The sequence below is a fragment of the Tasmannia lanceolata genome, unplaced genomic scaffold (assembly GCF_043159265.1).
Source record: "Tasmannia lanceolata isolate RefF3 unplaced genomic scaffold, GAP_Taslan_0.1 ptg000013l, whole genome shotgun sequence".
In the NCBI taxonomy this organism is placed as follows: domain Eukaryota; kingdom Viridiplantae; phylum Streptophyta; class Magnoliopsida; order Canellales; family Winteraceae; genus Tasmannia; species Tasmannia lanceolata.
Genome location: NW_027518690.1, coordinates 5,442,076 through 5,460,930, shown reverse-complemented (window position 1 = coordinate 5,460,930; position 18,855 = coordinate 5,442,076). Strand labels below are relative to the sequence as shown.

Here is an 18,855-nt window from a genome sequence, read left to right as displayed (position 1 = left end):
GAAAATTATTTCTAAAGTTACTATTTTTTGCCATCCAAAAAAATAACTTAAACCAATCTTATTCAAGTTTTATTTAGAGGGACCCTCATTTCATGATGATATCCCTTTGAATTAACCATAACCCTCATTTTTTTTTGGTTTTTTTTCATATCCACCTGTAAGTATTTGTTGCATCGCGGACCATCGATTCAATACGAAACATGAGAAGAAGAAGAAGGACAATGGCACAGCCCAAAATACCAAGATCAAACAAAAACCAAGAAAGAACAAGTAAAAAGAAGAACTCGTATGAAATCTCACATATGCCGTGAAGATAAAATTTTATTTAGTCTCAAAAACTCTCCCAACTCCAATCAGTCCATCTCTTTATTACATTTCGAAAAGATTTCCAAGATCTAAAAAGTAGCTAACAGTATATTGGCATATCTACCTAAAATACTAAAGTTTCCCTAAGCTAAAAAATAGCTAAAAAATAGAAAAACAACTATAGTCTATCAAATCTAGTAAACAAACTAAATACGAAAATGATAACCGAACTTTAGGAATCAAATATTAAGAGAATAGGAAATTGCATTTTTTCAAATCTTCAAGTTTGTATGATCTTGCAAGTTTCCCATAACACACGTTTCCACTATCTCAGCCATGTAAATTTGTAAGTTTCCGCCAAGATTAGGTCCTTATTCATGGAAACTTTCCGTATTTTTCACTTGTGAAGCTTCCCAAAAAGTCATCCTCAAAATTTCCTGCTAATTTTTGGATTGCATCAGACAAGAAGAGGAGGAAGAAAAAAGGAAGAAAAAAGAAAGTAAAAGGAAGAAGAGAAGAGGAGGAAGAAGAAATAGGAGGAAGAAGAGAAGAGGAAAAATAAGAGTTGGAAAAAAAGGGATAGAATAACTTAAAATCAGAAAAATGTGATCAAATCAATTTTATTAAATTGGTTAAAACTAGGTTAAATAGGAAAAAAAATAGGTTAGATTGATAAAAAAAAGCTGAAATCGAAAAAAATAAGTCAAATCGACAAATGTTAGGATGAATTGACATACATTGTATCAGATATTTTTGCCGATTTGACCTAATTTTGTCCAATTTGATTCAACTTTTTGTTGATTTGATCCGATTTTTTACATATTTTTGTCAATTTGACCAGATGTTTACGGATTTGATCCCACTTTTACCGAATAGACTTGCCTTGATTTGACGTCACTTTTTGTCAATTTGTTTAGCTATCAGTTTTTAAAATCTTTCTAGGTGTGAAACTACCAGTTACTCCAATAGCTTACGTTGTTGGAGAAGGTGTTATTTAATCTTTTATTCTTTAACACTCCCCGTCACGTGTGACTCCTCTTTCTATGGGTTGGCCTGCACGTGGCACATGTGGTCCCACTTTTGGGTTTGACCACTGCATGCGGATTTTGCTATCAAAGAAGTTAATTTGAACCCAAGCATTTAATTTGCTCCGATGCCATGTGAAACAACCGGGTACTCCAATAGCTTAAGCTGTTGGAGAAGGCGTTATTTAATCTTTTATTCTTTAACACTGGGTTAGGAAGATATGTGATTACTGTTTAGTCTTTGAAAGAGTCTATGGAGAAAGGTTCCTCTTCCCTCTCTCTTGTTGTTTGTGTTTGTCTTCCTGTCGATCCAATATTATAAGCACGCATAGAAAGCCTCATTGGCCAAATCAGATTATCTGCCATATAAATTCCATAGACAATTTATTTCAATATCCAAATATATAATTTTAGATTATATGGTATCAGAGCTATGGTTCAACAACACCCTTAGACAGTCATGATATGGATTCAATGTGCATGCATAGTCAACAATCAACACCCTTAGACAATCATGATATGGATTCAATGTGCATGCATAGTCAACAATCAGAAGAGCGCAAACTAGGAGTTTGTAGGAATTTTAGGAAGTTTAACAAAGTTGGCCATGCAATAATTTTAGGATAGTTTTGTTTTCCTTCTTTTAGTAGAAGCAATAAACTTGTCCTAGTAAGCATAGGATTGTCTTGCAAAAATCTTTAAATACACCCATTGCAAACGAATTAGATGCTTTTGAATATGAAATAAAAATTGAAAGGTTGTGTGAATGCCCCTCGATCATCACCCTCGGAATCATAGATGCAAAACAAAGGCAAAGTTTTTGGTCTACATGTTCTTCCCCATCTAATTTTAACTTGTTATATATAAGATTTCTCGGAGGAGCAGCAGACACTTACCTTCTGGTAATCCACAACCATACCTCCTAACTAACAAACAATCCCAAAACCGCCATCCTTTACCTTAGATTTATGCACAAGAATCAACCTTGACTTCCACCAAAAAAACTAATCCATGTAGATCACCTGTAACAGCGACCCAAATCCTAGAATCTCATTCTGAGAACAGTCTACAAACAACCCATAACCATCTATGTTTCATGCCCGAACCGCCCACCTTTCCTGAAATCGTTGGCTGCTTCCTCACTATAGTCTTAGGTACAATTGGTTATCTGAAAGCCACCTGCAACCTTCTGCTCTAAGCTGTAGAAATAAACCTAACCGAGAACCCTTTCTACCGTTCCAACATCCCCTTTCAACTATATATATTCTAAATACCCTTTTATTTTCCTTTTCCAGCCCTTTTCCTTCCCTTTCCTTCCATTACTACTATTAAAGCTTCTTCTGCTACGATACTCTGCATCATTTGGCATCAGAGCTTCGGCTACTACGCTACTCTGATTCAGGAATCACAACAATACTACCATATTGATAATGACACTAATCACCATGTTTTACATTTTAAACTAGGTGTCAAAGGCTATTACAATTCCAAAAAAAAAAAAAAAAAACTCAACACCTAGTAAGAAAGTGTAGAAAAAAAAATGATTAGTTCTATTATCACTTTCCTAAAAAAAATACACCCACCTACATGTAGACACCATGTAAAAACTCATGTATACACTAAGGGGACTACTCTTTTACACTAGAGCGCGCGAGTTGTCCCAAGTAAAAAAGGAGGCAAATATATCATTTTAAAAAAAAAAACTACTTTAGGGTCAATCTTTTTTGGAGACCCAAATCATTCATTGGAATGAAAAATGCAAAATTAAGGGAATGATAAATGCGGTTGGTAACGTGGATCCAATGGAGCAGCCTTGTGGCTGGATTTTGCAAGGGCATCCTTCAATTTAGCACTATTTCGCTCTTACAAAAACTCACCTATCAAACATCATTCATAACACTAATAATTTTGTATTTTTTCAGTGTTATTTTAAATGTGATTAGGTTGATAGATCCAGTGGGGGTGACTTTTTGGCTGGGTTTTTGCAGGTGATCACCCTTCACTTCAACATTCTTCACTAAAATAAAGGTGTAAATATATTCTTCCTTAATTTTAGGCCATTTGTAAAAGGAACATAAATTAACATCATGGGATTTGCTAGTGTCCATCGCAGAAGGCGTTTCGTAGATGGCCTGTTGGATGTGAGAACAGCCACCTCATGAATGAAGACAAAATCTGCTTAAAAGTGAGCCTGTGTGGTTGCTTTCACATGCAAAAAGCCCATCTGGGAAATGAAATGCCTTCTGCTATGGATGCTAGCAAATCTTTTAGGAAATGGGTAAGCAATTTCGCACAAACCTATTCTGTAGCTCCTCAATTTTCAAGATAGAATACCCACCTCATGTTTGCATTGTCTTATTCATTTATCCTTTATCTTTTGTTTTTAATATTTAGACAGTTGGTGACATTACGTCCCTCTAAAGAAAAGCACCGAGCAAAAAAGAGGGGGGGTGGAATGAGTGAGAAAATTTGGTAAATAAATTTTGGGAAAGGTGTAACTATTATCCAAAAGAAGTAATCTACTTCCATTTATTTACAAAAACAGTCTTCTAGTTTGACAATTTACACGTAGTGTTTTGAGTGAATTTTGCAAATCTCGCCGTGCCATCAATTTGTGACCAAAATACCCATGCTAGATTTTTTTTTTTTTACTTATATAAAATAAGACCAAAATGTCTTTATTACAAGAAACAATGAAAATTAACTTGTAAAAAGACTAAATTACCCATGATGCTCTAGCCTATACGTTTTTGAATCAAGCGTGTGAGAATATCATTTATTTATGAGGAATGCTATACTCATAGGATAGGAGCCCTTGCAGAAACTGGTCACAAAAATATACCCCACCCTATACATAGTCTCAGGTGGAGATCGTGGGACCTACCCCATCAAAACATGAGGTAAAATAGCGGGCCTTACCGAGTTGAGTTGGTGGGACCTCCACTCTATCAATACATATCACTAAGCATCACATGTTTTTTGGTCTTGTTACAAGATAATTTTCATCTCGTCACATATAAGGACATTTTGGTCTCTTTATGAGTTAAAAAAAAAAAAAAATCTATAATGGGCACTTTGGTTACAAATTGATGGCATGCCCTCATTTGCAAAGTTCATTCAAACATGAAGACTCACATGGTCTAGTATTTTTCAAAAATCTATTCTAGGGCTTACACCAGAAGATGATCCAAACCGTCCATCTGATGGACCACAGTGTAAATAGGTTGTGCTAAAAAAAATATATAATTTTTTTTATCTATAGAGAAACTACATTATGTAGAAAAGCCTATGATTAGAGGGTTGGGGTCTTCTTATGGAAATGATTTTGGGGCAGAACCTATTTACATTGCGACCTATCAGATGGACAATTTGAATCGTACCCTCGCTTTTGCAAAATACTGGACTATACGGGCTTACACCATATAAAAACTCCTATTTGTAAATTGTTAAGGGCGATGATATTTTCGCTCCCTTGTCACATGATTTATTATAAGGAGAGCGTGCGCGAAATGCAGGGAGTGGAAATATCATCTCCCAATGTTAAAGTATAAGACCATTTTTTCACCCCTTTGCCGTTGGATCAAATATCAAGGGCGCCCTTACATAAAGAGCCGGAAAATGACCCTTGATTAGATCCACGTCATTTTCGGTACCCTTTTAAAATGGGTTGAGAAAGTAAAATTTGCAGCCCTTGCATCTGTATTTCCTCAATTTCTCAATCGAAAACCCCAATCCGAATACAAGAGGGGTGGAAATAATAAAAACAGAAGGTGATAGTAACACCGGAACAAAACCAGAAAACTAATATGGTAACGCCGTGAAGCACGTTAGTGGGCCCCGCCGTTAAGCATGTGAGTGGGGCCCACAGACATTGTGCTTTACAGTCTGTTTTTTGCGTATTCACCAGTCACCACTCTCCTTCCAACCAACCACACTCCCTCTCTCCGTCCCCCCCAAACTCCATTAACGGAAGACTCTCTCTCTCTCTCTCTCTCTCTCTCTCTCTCTCTCACTACATGTAAGAACCCTAATTTTTCTCTCCGCTACTTTTCACCCAAATGCTCTGTCTTTCTTTTCTCCTCCATTTTTAGTCAAATTTAGGGTCTTCACTGCCACAGAAACTCTCTCACTGTCCATGATTATTAGGGTTAGGGTTTTTCCATTGCAAGATCTCTCTCTCTTTCTTTACTCACCCATTTTTAGTCAAATTTAGGGTTTTCACTGCCACAGAATCTCTCTCTCTCTCTCTCTCTCTCTCTCTCTCTCTCTCTCCACGATTATTAGGGTTAGGGTTTTTCCATTGTAAGTGAAATGCATCAAACCTAGGGTTTTCACTGCTACAGATTCTCTCTCTCTCTCTCTCTCTCTCTCGCTCTCTCTCTCCGCGATTATTAGGGTTAGTGTTTTCCATTGTAAGAGAAATGCATCAAATATAGTGTTTTCACTGGCACAGATTCTCTCTCTCTCTCTCTCTCTCTATGATTATTAGGGTTAGGGTTAGGTTTTTTCCATTGTAAGAGAAATGCATCAAATATAGTGTTGTTTACTTCCACAGACTCTCTCTCTCTCTCTCTCTCTCTCTCTCTCCATGATCATTAGGGTTTGGGTTAGGGTTTCCCCATTTTAATAGAAATGCATCTTCCCTGCCTTCTCTCCTCTTTCCTCCTCTTCTTCACCATTCTAGGGCAAAATCTTTCATTTTCAGTCTCCGCTATCAACGAAGTTCAATCCCTTCTCGAATTTAAGAAAGGAATCGATCCAGATCCAGACGGCCTTGTATCAAATTCATGGGATCGTTCTTCAATCGAATCCAACGGCTGTCCGAAGAGCTGGCTCGGAATCTTCTGCGAAGAAGATTCGGGTTTCGTCACCGCCATAGTCTTAGATGGATTAGGTTTAACCGGAGATTTGAAGTTTGTCACTTTGAATGGTCTCAAAATGCTGAAAAATCTCAGCCTTTCAGGCAATAATTTCACTGGCCGGATTGTCCCCTTGATTGGAACCCTAACCTCCTTGCAGTATTTGGATCTGTCTGGTAATAAGTTCTACGGGCCGGTCCCCGCTAAGGTTATGGAGCTTTGGGGTTTAGGGTATATGAATCTCTCATCCAATAATTTCACCGGCGGGTTTCCAACTGGAATTAGGAATCTTCAACAATTGAAGGCTTTGGATTTGCATTCCAATGGGTTTTGGGGGGATGTTGGGAATTTGTTATCGGAATTGCGGAACCCTGAGTATGTTGATTTTAGCTCTAATTTGTTCACAGGGGGACTTTTGATGGGGTCACAGAACCTTTCGAGTTTGGCTAATACGGTTCGGCATTTGAACATGAGTTTTAATAGACTGAATGGGGAGTTCTTTTCGAATGAATCAATTGGGTTGTTTAGAAATTTGGAAGTCTTGGATTTGGGTTTGAATCAGCTTACTGGGATGCTTCCTTCTTTTGGCATGTTGCCAGCGCTTCGAGTTTTACGGCTTTCCAGCAATAGGTTTCATGGATCGATACCCTTCGAGTTCTTTGGGAGTTCTATGCCATTGTCAGTGCTGGATCTCAGTGGTAATGGGTTTTCAGGTAACGAAATTACAGATTTAAGTCTGTCGTTTTGTTTTTTTCTTTTATCTTTTTCCTGGGTATTTTAATGTGAAGTCTCACATTGCTTGTACCATTTCGCTTTCTGTCTCTCTATTCTCACTACTTAGATCATTGAATCAGCAGAAACTAACTTTTGAGGAACAATATATTCATGTTCTTGCACCCATTCAACCGTTTCACATTTGATTTCTCTTATTCACTCATTACTTGGATGCACATAATATAGAAGTAGAATGAAAGGAATATAGATTCCTATTTCTTTACTTCCCTTTTTCTTCTTGATTTGATAGGAAAGTCAAATAGTGCAAAGCTGGTTTGCATTTGAACTGACATATGAATAATAAATAGCAACCAAATAATGCTAAGAAATGGAAAATGTGTCCTTTTACTTTGACTTTCCCACTTTTTTGTGCATCCAAACAGACCCATAATGGAACTTGGTGGGATTCTATTTGTAAAGGAAAAGCGTGTTACTTCTATTCATTTTAAAACCACATAAATCAGTGGCAGAACAGTTAGTTGCAAACAGAAGGCTGAATTCTCCATCTGTTGAATAACCATATTGTAGGAAATAAGGAACCAATGTTGTCCTAATTTGTGAATGTTATTGTCCGTTAAAAAAAACTCTGGATGAAATGTTTTGTTATCCCTCTTTTATCTCCAACCTGTTTGTCTTCTCTTTTTCCTGTAGCACATACATCTGTGCATTTTTCCCCTTTACCAGTTGCACAAATTTGGGGCTACATACTGGCTGACAACCTTCATATTCTATGAAATGCTTAATTGGTCTTGGTTCTATATCCTTGGTCTAGTATTCAAGATTCTATTTGTAACTTTGGTCATTTTTAAGTAATTGCTTCATCTGAGAACTAACATCTGCGTCATTTACTTCATGCAGGTGTTGTTCAAAATATTAACTCTACAACTTTGAAGGTTTTAAATCTTTCATCAAACGCACTATCAGGTTCATTGCCTTCTACTCTAGGAAGTTGCATGGTGGTGGATTTGAGTAAAAATGCAATTTCCGGCGATATTTCTGCAATCCAGAGTTGGGGAGATATTTTGGAGACTATTGATCTGCATTCAAATGCATTGTCAGGAAGCTTTCCCGAAAATACTTCCCAATTTGTGAACTTGGCTTCTATCAATACCAGAAATAATTCTTTGGAAGGCATTATTCCTCCTGAACTAGGAAGCTACCCAAAGTTGACCACAATTGACCTTAGTTTGAACAAGCTTAAAGGACCAATTCCGAGTTCCCTCTTCACGTCATTAACCTTGACAAGTTTGCATCTTTCAGGAAATCAATTTACAGGAACAATTCCTCTTCAGAACTCACACTCAGTTCAATCATTAGTTGTATCTTCGGATTCTCCTTTGGAGTCTCTTGATCTCTCTGATAATTCATTCACTGGTGATTTACCTCCAGAAATAGGTAACATGGAGACACTTAAATTGTTGAAACTTGGGAAGAATAGCTTGTCAGGACGTATACCAGTTGAGATAGCCAAGCTTAATCTTTTGGAGCATCTGGATCTATCCGTCAACAAATTTGAGGGTAACATTCCTGACAGCTTTCCATCGAGCCTACACATATTCAATGTGTCCTATAACAATTTATCAGGTGTTGTTCCTGAAAATTTAAGGGGGTTTCCTAATTCCTCATTTTTTCCTGGAAATCGCTTTCTAATCATCTCCGATCTACCTTCCTCGCCAAACAATGCTGGGGGCGTTATTGTAGATAACAGACAACATCGTCATATGAAGTCTGGCCTGATAGTAGCAATTATTCTTGGCTCTTTTGGGGCCATCACTATGATTATATTTGTTCTAGTGGCTTATTATAGGATGCAATTGCAAGAACATCATGGGGGAGATGGATTTAGCGGCCAAACTACGGGAAGAGATGTTACAATGAGGAGATTTACTCGTCCTACTCTTTTTAAATTCCGTAAAAATTCGGACCCTCCTCCAACATCATTGAGTTTCTCTAATGATCACTTGCTAACTTCAGATTCTAGATCAATGCCTAGGCAAAAAGAGAGTGCAACTGAGATTGCAGAATGTGGTTTTTCTGACGTGAGAGAAGGAAGCTCAGGGTCTATGATGTCTAATGTGCCAGATAATTGTCCTCTGACCACCGGGTGGAAGTCCTCTCCGGGATCCCCCTTATCTTCCGCACCTCATTTTACTGACTCATTCATCTCTGAGCAGCCTGCAACCTTAAATGTCTATTCACCGGATCGATTGGCCGGAGAACTGTTTTTCTTGGATGGTTCTCTACGATTCACAGCTGAGGAACTTTCACGTGCCCCAGCAGAAGTTCTTGGTAGAAGTAGCCATGGGACTTTATATAAAGCTACTTTAGATAGTGGCCGCATGTTGACTGTTAAGTGGTTGCGGGTCGGCCTTGTAAAACGTAAAAAAGAATTTTCCAAGGAAGCAAAAAGAATTGGAAGTATTCGTCATCCAAACATCGTTTCGCTAAGAGCCTACTACTGGGGCCCAAGGGAACAAGAAAGGCTGATACTAGCGGACTATATCAACGGAGAGAGCTTGGCCCTTCATCTTTATGGTAAGACCACCATATCTTGATATCTCTCAGTACATGTCTCATATAGGAATGCTTAATGAATTGTTTTCTTTCATTCAAGGTTTTTTTATTTCTGCCATCTTTCTATAGGAATTTTTTTATAGGAATGCTTTTTTCAATCATCTCATATAGGAATGCTTTATGAATTGTGTTGTGCTCCATTGTCTTTAAATTTCTGTGATTTTTCAAGCCTTAGTGGTCTTCATTTTGAGGAGATTCTCTATCAAAGGCATAACAAATGTTTGAAAGATTTACTGCCAAAAAAAAAAAAATTTGTTTGAAAGACTACACAATGCTCAAATTATTTGACCTTTGTAGAGGTAGATCTCAAATGATCCCAAGTTAGGAATTATTACTGCTGCACGTTAAACTACACTTGTACTTTGTTATACAGAGGACTGGGAATCATATATTTATTTGGGGGATTCGCTAGGCAATTTTGCAGAAAGCCATTTCGCGGCTGACTTTTTCATGAGAGGACAGCCACACAGGCTCACTTTTTAACAGGCTCACTTTTTAACAGATTTTGTCTTGTTCATTTAATTCATCTGAGGTGGCTGTCCTCTCATGAAAAAGTCAGCCGCAAAATGGCTTTCCGCAAAATTGCTTAGCAAATTCCCCAAATAAATATATGATTCCCAGTCCACTATATAACAGGCTCACTTTTTAACAGATTTTGTCTTATTCATTTAATTCATCTGAGGTGGCTGTCCTCTCATGAAAAAGTCAGCCGCGAAATGGCTTCCCTCAAGATTGCCTAGCAAATCCCATTATTTGGAAGTACTTTTGTGACAGATTATGGGATACTTTTTGAAGATGCCAACTCTTCTAACTTTGAGCTCTATTGAAATTTGAACACATACAAAGTTGATGCTCCTGATCCTTAAAAGTAAACTGTGTTATAGAACCTCAGTGAAACTAGCTTGTTAGAAAGTGGGCTTTTTTACCCTTAAAAAAGAACAAAAAAAAAACAGAGAAAGTGGGCATTTTTTGCAAAGGGTGAAAGATGGAAAAAGAAGTGAATGTTTATTTCAAAAACTACTACTTTGTTTTCTCAAGTTTCCTGCTGCAATATGCCTAGATAGACATTTTATCTCACCCTATTGGTTTCTTCACTTAGTTGGTTGCACTGTTTACAGCCCACATAGCTGTTATTTTATCTCTCAGTTTCAAATTAGACGAGGCTAACTGTGTTATATGCTCATTGCCTAAATTCAACTAAATTTTAAGACTTGAAAAATGGAAAGAAATCTAGGTTGACGATGTCACTTCAAGTGTCTTTGAAGAGTAAACCCTCTGATCAGTTTAATGTCAGCAAAGGGGTCGTGTAATGAAATATGAAATTCCTATCATATTTGTTATTTTCGCAGACCATAAAAAAAGTAATGAGATTTTTACTGACATTTTTGAGTAACGAGATATTTACTGGCATTGTTTTTTCATAAAAATGAAAATCAGAAAGATGACTTGTGTTTAGAATTGCTGTTCTCAATTGCCTGACTGTCGACTACCTATCAATTTACTATAACACAGTCCAGTTAGTAACTTGGAATTTAACTCTTCAAACCAATAATTATCACTGTTATTCAGAGTAGACGATTACCCTAACATACAACTATAAGAACACAAGGAGCCACCATTGCCTTTCGGCAAATCAGTCATTATCTGTATGTGTAGTAGTTGGGCTAGTACTTGGGATGAATTTTATTGCTCTGGTCTTTTTTGTGGCAGTTCAGGATGAAACCATATCAACAATCAATAATTTTTTTACCATAGTAGATCAAGGTAGATCTAAAGCCATTCAAAAAAAGAATAAAAGTAAAATAAGTCAAGGTAGATCTACACAATCAGGACAGATTTCTGCTTGTTGCGGGCTCGTTCTTGCTTGTGTTCGTGCTTCCGTGACGCTTGGCTCTGCTACCATGTCTGATGTGGAGTACGTTCTGTGGAAGGGAATGGTGACATGAAAAACACTAAGCAAGAGAGAAATATCAAGAGATCTTATAGATCTATAGGTTAGCAAGGCCCTTAAACAAGTTGTGACTGGTTCTGAGGTTAAAAAAGGTCTCAGTCTAGGAAAGAGAGAAGAAGAGAAAAGAAGGGAGGAGGGAAAATAGAAGGAGAAAGGAGAGAGGAAGAAGAGAGAGGAGAAGGGAGAGAGGAAGAAGAGGCCTGCTCACCTCTTGACGACTGCTTTAGTGGGGATTACATTAGGCTTCCTCCTTAGGTATTTTACCTTAGGTATTTTATATGGGCTGAGGAGGTTCGTACTTACTATTTTTAGTAAGTCTGTGTATACTAAAAAGTAAAAATAGCAAGTTTGTATATTGAATTAGTGATATGTAGGCCTTATGTGATGTGGATATATCCCTTGCATCTAGGATAATAAATACCACACAACCGAAATAAATCCTAGCTGAAAAAATAAAATAAAACCTGTCTTGAATGTCTCAATTAACTGAATGGAGAAAATAATGCCCTTAAGTGGGCTACGTCGCATCACTAAAAAAATAAAAAAGATGAAAAGTACAATGAAAAGTTTCATAGGGACAACATCTTGTCGTCCTCTCTCTTTGTCTCTCTTGAATGGTCATTGTCTCCATTTGAGTTCTACACTATCAGCTGCATATGGGACTCTCACCGGAATCAAATCATGCACACTTCCATTTCATTAGGTACTTATTTTTTTTTTGTTTGCTTCCCCACCGTCCCAAAGAAAAGAAAGTCCATTGTAGCTTGTCTATTTGGCGAGCTACATTTGATGGTGTTTTGTATACGGACATAAAATAGATTGGTAGATTCTTCAAGGTTGTTTTTATCAGAGTGATTCTCCCCCCAAAGGCAAAATACTTCTTCCATGAGGATAGCTTTCTTTCCATTCTTTTAATTTGTGAATCCCAAAGGCCCAGAATCCCTACATCAAGTGGTAGTCCAAGATAAGCAATGTCAAACTCTTGTTTTCTTCATCCCATGATGTTATCAAGAGATTGTAATTCTTTATCTTGCACACTTTTTTCCAAAATTGATTTTCAAGCTCTATACCACGTCAAACCACTTAAAATATTCTATTTTAGGTTTCTTCCTCTTCATCCTTGTTCATAAAATTGAGAATGTCATTCACAAGTTGTAGAAGAGTATCTATGCTTTGAATCCACCACTAGATATTCTTCGGCCCTTTTTATTAGAAGGCTAATAACCTCCACCACCACATTGAACAAATAAGGGGATAAATGGGTCTATCGAGGATCCATTAAGAATGATAATTTTTTTTGCTGATGATTGACATTCCTTAATCCAATTCATATCTCTCGCCAAATCCCATCTTTTGTATAACCCATTCCACATGATGATGTGCCTTTAGCATTGATAATCTTATTTATCCCTCTCCATTTAGGTCCTACTGTCTTCTTGCCATAGATTTTTGAATGTTTGAAGCCTGCTGAGTGATCTAACCTTTTAATTTATGTAACCTTTTTCCTTTCAGTTTGCTACATTACCAGTTAAAGCATTTTTCTGAGTTGATCTATATTTTCATTGTCTCTAATCATATGCTAAATCATGTCCTCATTTTCTCTACATAAATACCCAATTCTTCCCAAATTGAATCATAGTATCCTTTTCTTTTCCTCTTTCAGTACCCAGATCTGGACATCTCGTATGGTCCTCTTGACATAACTGGCCAATATTCTCTAAGATTCCCCATAGTCCTAATTCAAGAGTCTCGATCAGTGGATCCTTCATATCACGCTCAACCATGTCCTTATTCGACTGCTCCATTGAACCAGCTTCCTGAGCTCTTTAGAATCCACATCTTTCTGGACGGTCCTCAACGAGTTTGGGATCGAATTTGAAGGTGGTTGTAGGCCAAGCCTAGCATCTATAGCTGTTGGATCAGTGTATGGTTCTCCCTCTGGCCAGATCACTGGGTAGGGTATCACCCTCGATTTGCCTTTGATTGCCTGATTTCATCGGTGTTTAACCTCAATATCTAAATCTTCATGTTTTTGAAAGATAATCTTCATTTGAGGTGCAGATCCAAGATTTTTTATTAGGATTAAATTAAAAATTTCTGCCGTTGTGGCATCTCACCAGGCTTCTTCCAAACCAATGGTCCATAGATCCCCCTCCCCCTCGCCTCCCCCCCCTCCCCACCCGCACAAAAAAATAAAAATAAAAAATCTTCACTGCCTTAAACCGTGTTTTCTCCAATGTGATCTCCCAAAAGACGTCTAACAAAACTTCTCATTCCTTAATTGAGATGTTAATCTCACCCCTTAGGGATTTCGTGACTATTAAGTTATCATCCGTATCCCTAAAATTCTCCTTCAACCTTTCTTCTCAGTTGAATAAATCTGGCACAGAATTCTATTATGTATGACAGCTATTGATGTGAACACATGTACGCTTTTTATTGGCCTTGGCCAGTTGCATGTTTATCCCAGTTGATTGGCAGGGGGACGTATGACAGACTGTCAAGGACGCCCGCTTTACTTGTAGTTGCTCCCATTGAAGCATTTTTCAATTTTGGCGCGGGGGTGGTGGTGGTGGTGTGTGTGTTGGGAGGGGTGGTACCTGACCCAAATTTGAACCCACAGTGTAGATTTTCTCTACCGATTTTGATCTAGCAGGAACAGAACCAGCTGTGCTGGAGGCACTTTGTAATCTTTGCCAGGATGAAGCTTGCTGGACCCTATCAAATTATCAACATTGTGATAGGGCCTTTCGTGTGGGCCCTCCTGCCCTCTCAAATGCTGATTGCTATACTTTTATGGACCACCACCAATCATCTTCATCGGCTCTTTACCAAGGCACCAACTAGGTTTATCTTCTCCTTTTCATGACCTTCAAACGGAGGGAATTTTGGATTCTAAATGGAGGGAATCTTGTATTCTCTGTTGGGAGACCCAAATCGTCACCGAACTCACCGCAAAATGCTGATGAAGAACCATCTTAGCCCCACTTCCAGTCATCGACGAGCGGAGAAATGTCCAATCCGAAGAAATGATTCGAAGTTTTTTATATTCCATGCTTCTACCTCAATCTCGACGTCGAGGATATTCTCGGACTGACTTCCCAAAGCTTGCACAGTCCACTTCGCCTAAGCATGAGAGGGGATCCCAAAGAATCGAACCTCAATGGATTTGGCTCTTTTATTGATGGCAAGATTTCCAAGGGGGCCACCCAAAGCATTCCCACCCATTTCCTTATCTTGGCGGCCTTGTCTTTAAGATCCATCCAAAAGAGGATTTCATTCTTGCTAAGATTTCTCAATTCAGTTTTTAAGAATGATATTCCATCGATTTGATGCCATTCCTTCATTTCCTCCACAAACCATTGGTTTTCTTTTATTGCCTGATAAGGCATGATTTCAGGATGTGCATTCTCTCTTCTTCCACCACCCTTACATTACCCCCCTTAGGTCAACTCCTTTGTCGGATCGCTTGTAACACCGGCCTCCCATTTCAAAAAAAAAAAAAAAACACCGGCCTCTTAATATTTTGCTTGCCAATTGCATTTTAGTTGTTTCCAACTCGTCGCAAACACCACTGACATTCCATTCCTCTTGAAGTTGTTGTAAGTGGTAACCATAATGGAAGGAGCTCCAATCCCTTGTGAGAAATTCACCTTTTTTTTATTTGAGATTGGGATAACTTCTTTGAGATATCAGAAACTCTTATTTACCTTCCTCATTTGGCTAGTCTTGCTCCATTTACATCCCCTAGGTATGCCCAAGCAGATGATCTTTCATCGCTTCTTAAAATCCTTGAAGTGTTCGTGTATTTTTCTCTGTTAGATAGGATTTAGGACCCAGATCTGAAATGTCTACTCTCTCTCTCTCTACTTTTTATGAGCGGTGGTGGTTGGTTTGGGCGAGAGTAGAAGGGGGGGGGGCAACATTCTTTTAGTTGGATAAAAATTGGAGATGGCCCACTGCACCCAAGGTTTGAGGCGTTTGTTGGACAGTTGTTCGTCAAAAAATCAACATGCTTGATATTCTCTAGCTGAAAAAAAATTCATTTGGAAAATATGTGTGGGGTGTGCTTAAAGGCTGAGGACACTTCCAACCGTATCTTCATCCATTGTTCTCCTGCAAGAAAGGCATGGAGCTATGTATTGAAGCTCTTTCGCATTCACTAGGTTACCCCTGTGCCATTCAAGAAGTTGTTAGAGGGATTGTGGTGTCAGCATCTTGGCAAGAAAGGTAGATCCTATGGATGCGTGTTCCATTTGTGGTGACTTGGGTCTCACGGCTAGAAAGAAATAAAAGAGCGTACTTTTTAGGAATCACAAGGAGGATATTATTCGTGCTTATTCTGGACCTATTATTGCAAGGACCAACTCAAACGAGGAGGAAGAGTACTCTTAAAATGACTGAGTATTCCAGACTGAATTAGTGGGCAACTTGTTGGTTGAAGGTGACTCGTAAAATTCCATCGCATCGTAAAATTCCATAGCATGGGAGAAGGGGCAATCTCTGGGCCCATGAAGATGGCGAGCATTATCAATGAAACTTCAGATGTATGTCAATTTTTGTATGTATCATTCTCTCAAATCCCCCTACATAACTGATCTGTTGGCTATGGGAGGAGTGTGGTGGGAAATGTTATTCGGACGCTTACTGTGATTCAGGCTAATATATGAAGCAAGTTTGATTTAACTGAACAGATTTGGCAGCACCACATCCAACTTCTGTTTCAAAAGTAAAATTTGTAGTAGAATAAGGGCCGCTTTGGATACCATCAAAATGGGTCCTTAATTGCAAATTAGGTTGCTAATGTAATCTCATTTGCAAATGGGAAACTTCGTCCACTTTGGAAGTAAATTTAAAGTAGGTCAAAATTCTGGATGGTAGAAGTAAATTTAAAGTAGGTCAGAATTCCATTTTCTACACGAAAACAATGAAAGAAATATGCTACTTCAAATGAGTTTTTTTTACCCCTGTTTTATGTAGTTTTTATGCTCTCGTCACTCCCACCCTCTCCATCCATCCTGCACAGCTGGTCCTCTAATATTATTCCATAGAATATATTTTCATGGTTGCCAAACATGCCATGAGTAACTCTTATTCATTTACTTGTGTTTTTCACTTGGGAGAACTGATTCTTTCACTAAGTACGTATTCTTTGCAGAGAGTACACCTAGAAGGTATCCTCTGTTATCATTCAGCCAAAGATTGAAAATCGCTGTTGACGTTGCTCGATGTTTGTACTACCTCCATCATGATAAAGGCCTGCCTCATGGTAATCTAAAGCCCACAAATATACTCTTGGCGGGCCCCGATCTTACTGCTCAGCTCGCAGACTACGGCCTCCACCGTCTTATGACCCCTGTCGGAACTGCCGAACAGATATTAAACTTGGGAGCACTTGGATACAGAGCACCAGAGCTTGCCACTTCAAGCAAACCATTCCCTTCATTGAAAGCCGATGTGTATGCATTTGGAGTGATATTGATGGAAATGCTAACCAGAAGAAGTGCCGGTGACATAATTTCAGGTCAATCCGGTGCCGTTGATCTCACAGATTGGGTTCGTTTATGTTCCAATGAAGGACGAGGAATTGATTGCTTTGACAGGGAAATTGCGGGTTTGGAGGAATCTCCGAAGGCAATGGATGAGTTACTTGCAGTGTCTCTTAGGTGTACTCTTCCTGTAAATGAAAGGCCTCACATTAGAACAGTGTTTGAAGATCTCTGTTCTATAACAGTTTGAAACTTTTGTACATGTCTGGAAATTACTTTCTTCCTGACTCTTCTTTTTTTCTTTGTTCTTTTTTCTTTTTTCTTTTTGGCTTTCAGTGCCTTATAATCTGGGCATATCTTCACATTTTTTTTTTATGTAAAGGATAATTGATCCATTGATTGATTGATATTATTTCAGTTTGTGTTTGAATTGAGAGGTTTGTAATTCCAAAGTGTCACATTTCCTAATGATTGAATGATGAACTGTAATTTGCAGATGTTTTTTTTTATTTTCAAAGAATGTGGTCTAGAATTGTATGACTGGTTACTCTGAAAGCATTTGCTAAAGCAATGTTACTATATATTATAGATTTGTGTTGCTAATAGGGTGGAAACGGTTCGGTTTGACACCCAAACCGAACCGAACATGCTTACCTCTAAACCAAAACCGAACCAAAACCGGTGCGTAACTCCAGACCGAAATTGAACCGAAACTCAAACCGAACTGAAGAAAAGGGCGCATTTATCAATTTCCTATGAAAAGGGGGGCATTTATCATTGTCCAAACCGAAACCAAAATGAAACCGAAACTGAACCGATCATCGGTTTGGTTCTACTGAACCGAAACCGAACCGAAATTTGAATCGGTTTGGTTTAACCAAACCGAAACCGAATTTTCTGTTCGGTTTCGGTTCGGATGATTTTGCCACCCCTAGTTGCTATACAGAGGTCTCCTAGATCCCATAAAGAGAATTCACCTAGATCACCTGCAGATTATCTTTGATTTAATTTTTCTTGATCACTAAAATTTTGCCAAAAGCATATTTTCTTTTTGATTTCTTAATCGGCTGATTTGTAACACCTTAGTAATGACACAGAGTTGAGAGCCCTTATACCTTTAATATTCCCACTAAGAGAAGATTTGTAACACTTCATGTGTGACCCAATATTTTCAGAATTTATTTTTCACTAGTTGCAGTCCGATATCACTGGGCAATGAAAAAATTATGATCTTGAATTATTTTTTCTTATAACTTACAGCAAAACAGCCCAATATTTGTTTGTTCTTTATTTCCAACTTTTTAGATAGTGAGAATTCACAATTCTTTTTTTTTTTTTTTTTTTTCCGAACGATTTTAATACATAATTTTAAAAAATTAGTTGTCTAGATCTGATCGTTAATTTTTTCGGATCCTATGATTGGGATCCGAAATATGTCGATGGATCGTAGAAATATAATTTGAATTGTATGTCCAAAGAGAAGGCATTGTTGATACAAAAATCAGAAGTACATATTGTAATGTATAGATACTAATATTTCATCGTAGTTCAAGAAAATGATATGGATAGTGCGAATTCCAATTACCAACAAATAGCCCTGTTTTAGTATTGTTCATTGATTTTTATAGTTATTTCCTTTGTTTGGGTGATGAGAATTGAGCTGATATAAGGATGTTTGGGTCATTATCTGACTGCTCTTACAGTTCTAACACTCTTGATTTGGGTGAATCTTTATGTCATAAATCTCAGAATACTCAGGACAACCTTCTACAAACACTTATCAGCAACTTTGATTGCTCTTAGACAACTGCCTAAGATTGCTCTCTAAGTCTCTAGGTTGGGCAGGTTTAACTGTACTACCGAATGTGACATGGCCT

General features: G+C 38.0%; 1 protein-coding gene across 1 annotated transcript; it reads left to right on the top strand.

Annotated features, from left to right (window-relative positions):
* Positions 1 to 5,239: 5,239 nt before the first annotated feature.
* LOC143889599 (Leucine-rich receptor-like protein kinase family protein) lies at positions 5,240 to 17,473 on the top strand. Its single transcript, XM_077393864.1, has 3 exons — positions 5,240 to 6,903; positions 7,823 to 9,499; positions 16,648 to 17,473. The coding sequence occupies exons 1-3, from the start codon at positions 5,964 to 5,966 to the stop codon at positions 17,226 to 17,228; spliced, it is 3,198 nt and encodes a 1,065-aa protein (XP_077249979.1). The 5' UTR covers positions 5,240 to 5,963; the 3' UTR covers positions 17,229 to 17,473.
* Positions 17,474 to 18,855: the final 1,382 nt, after the last annotated feature.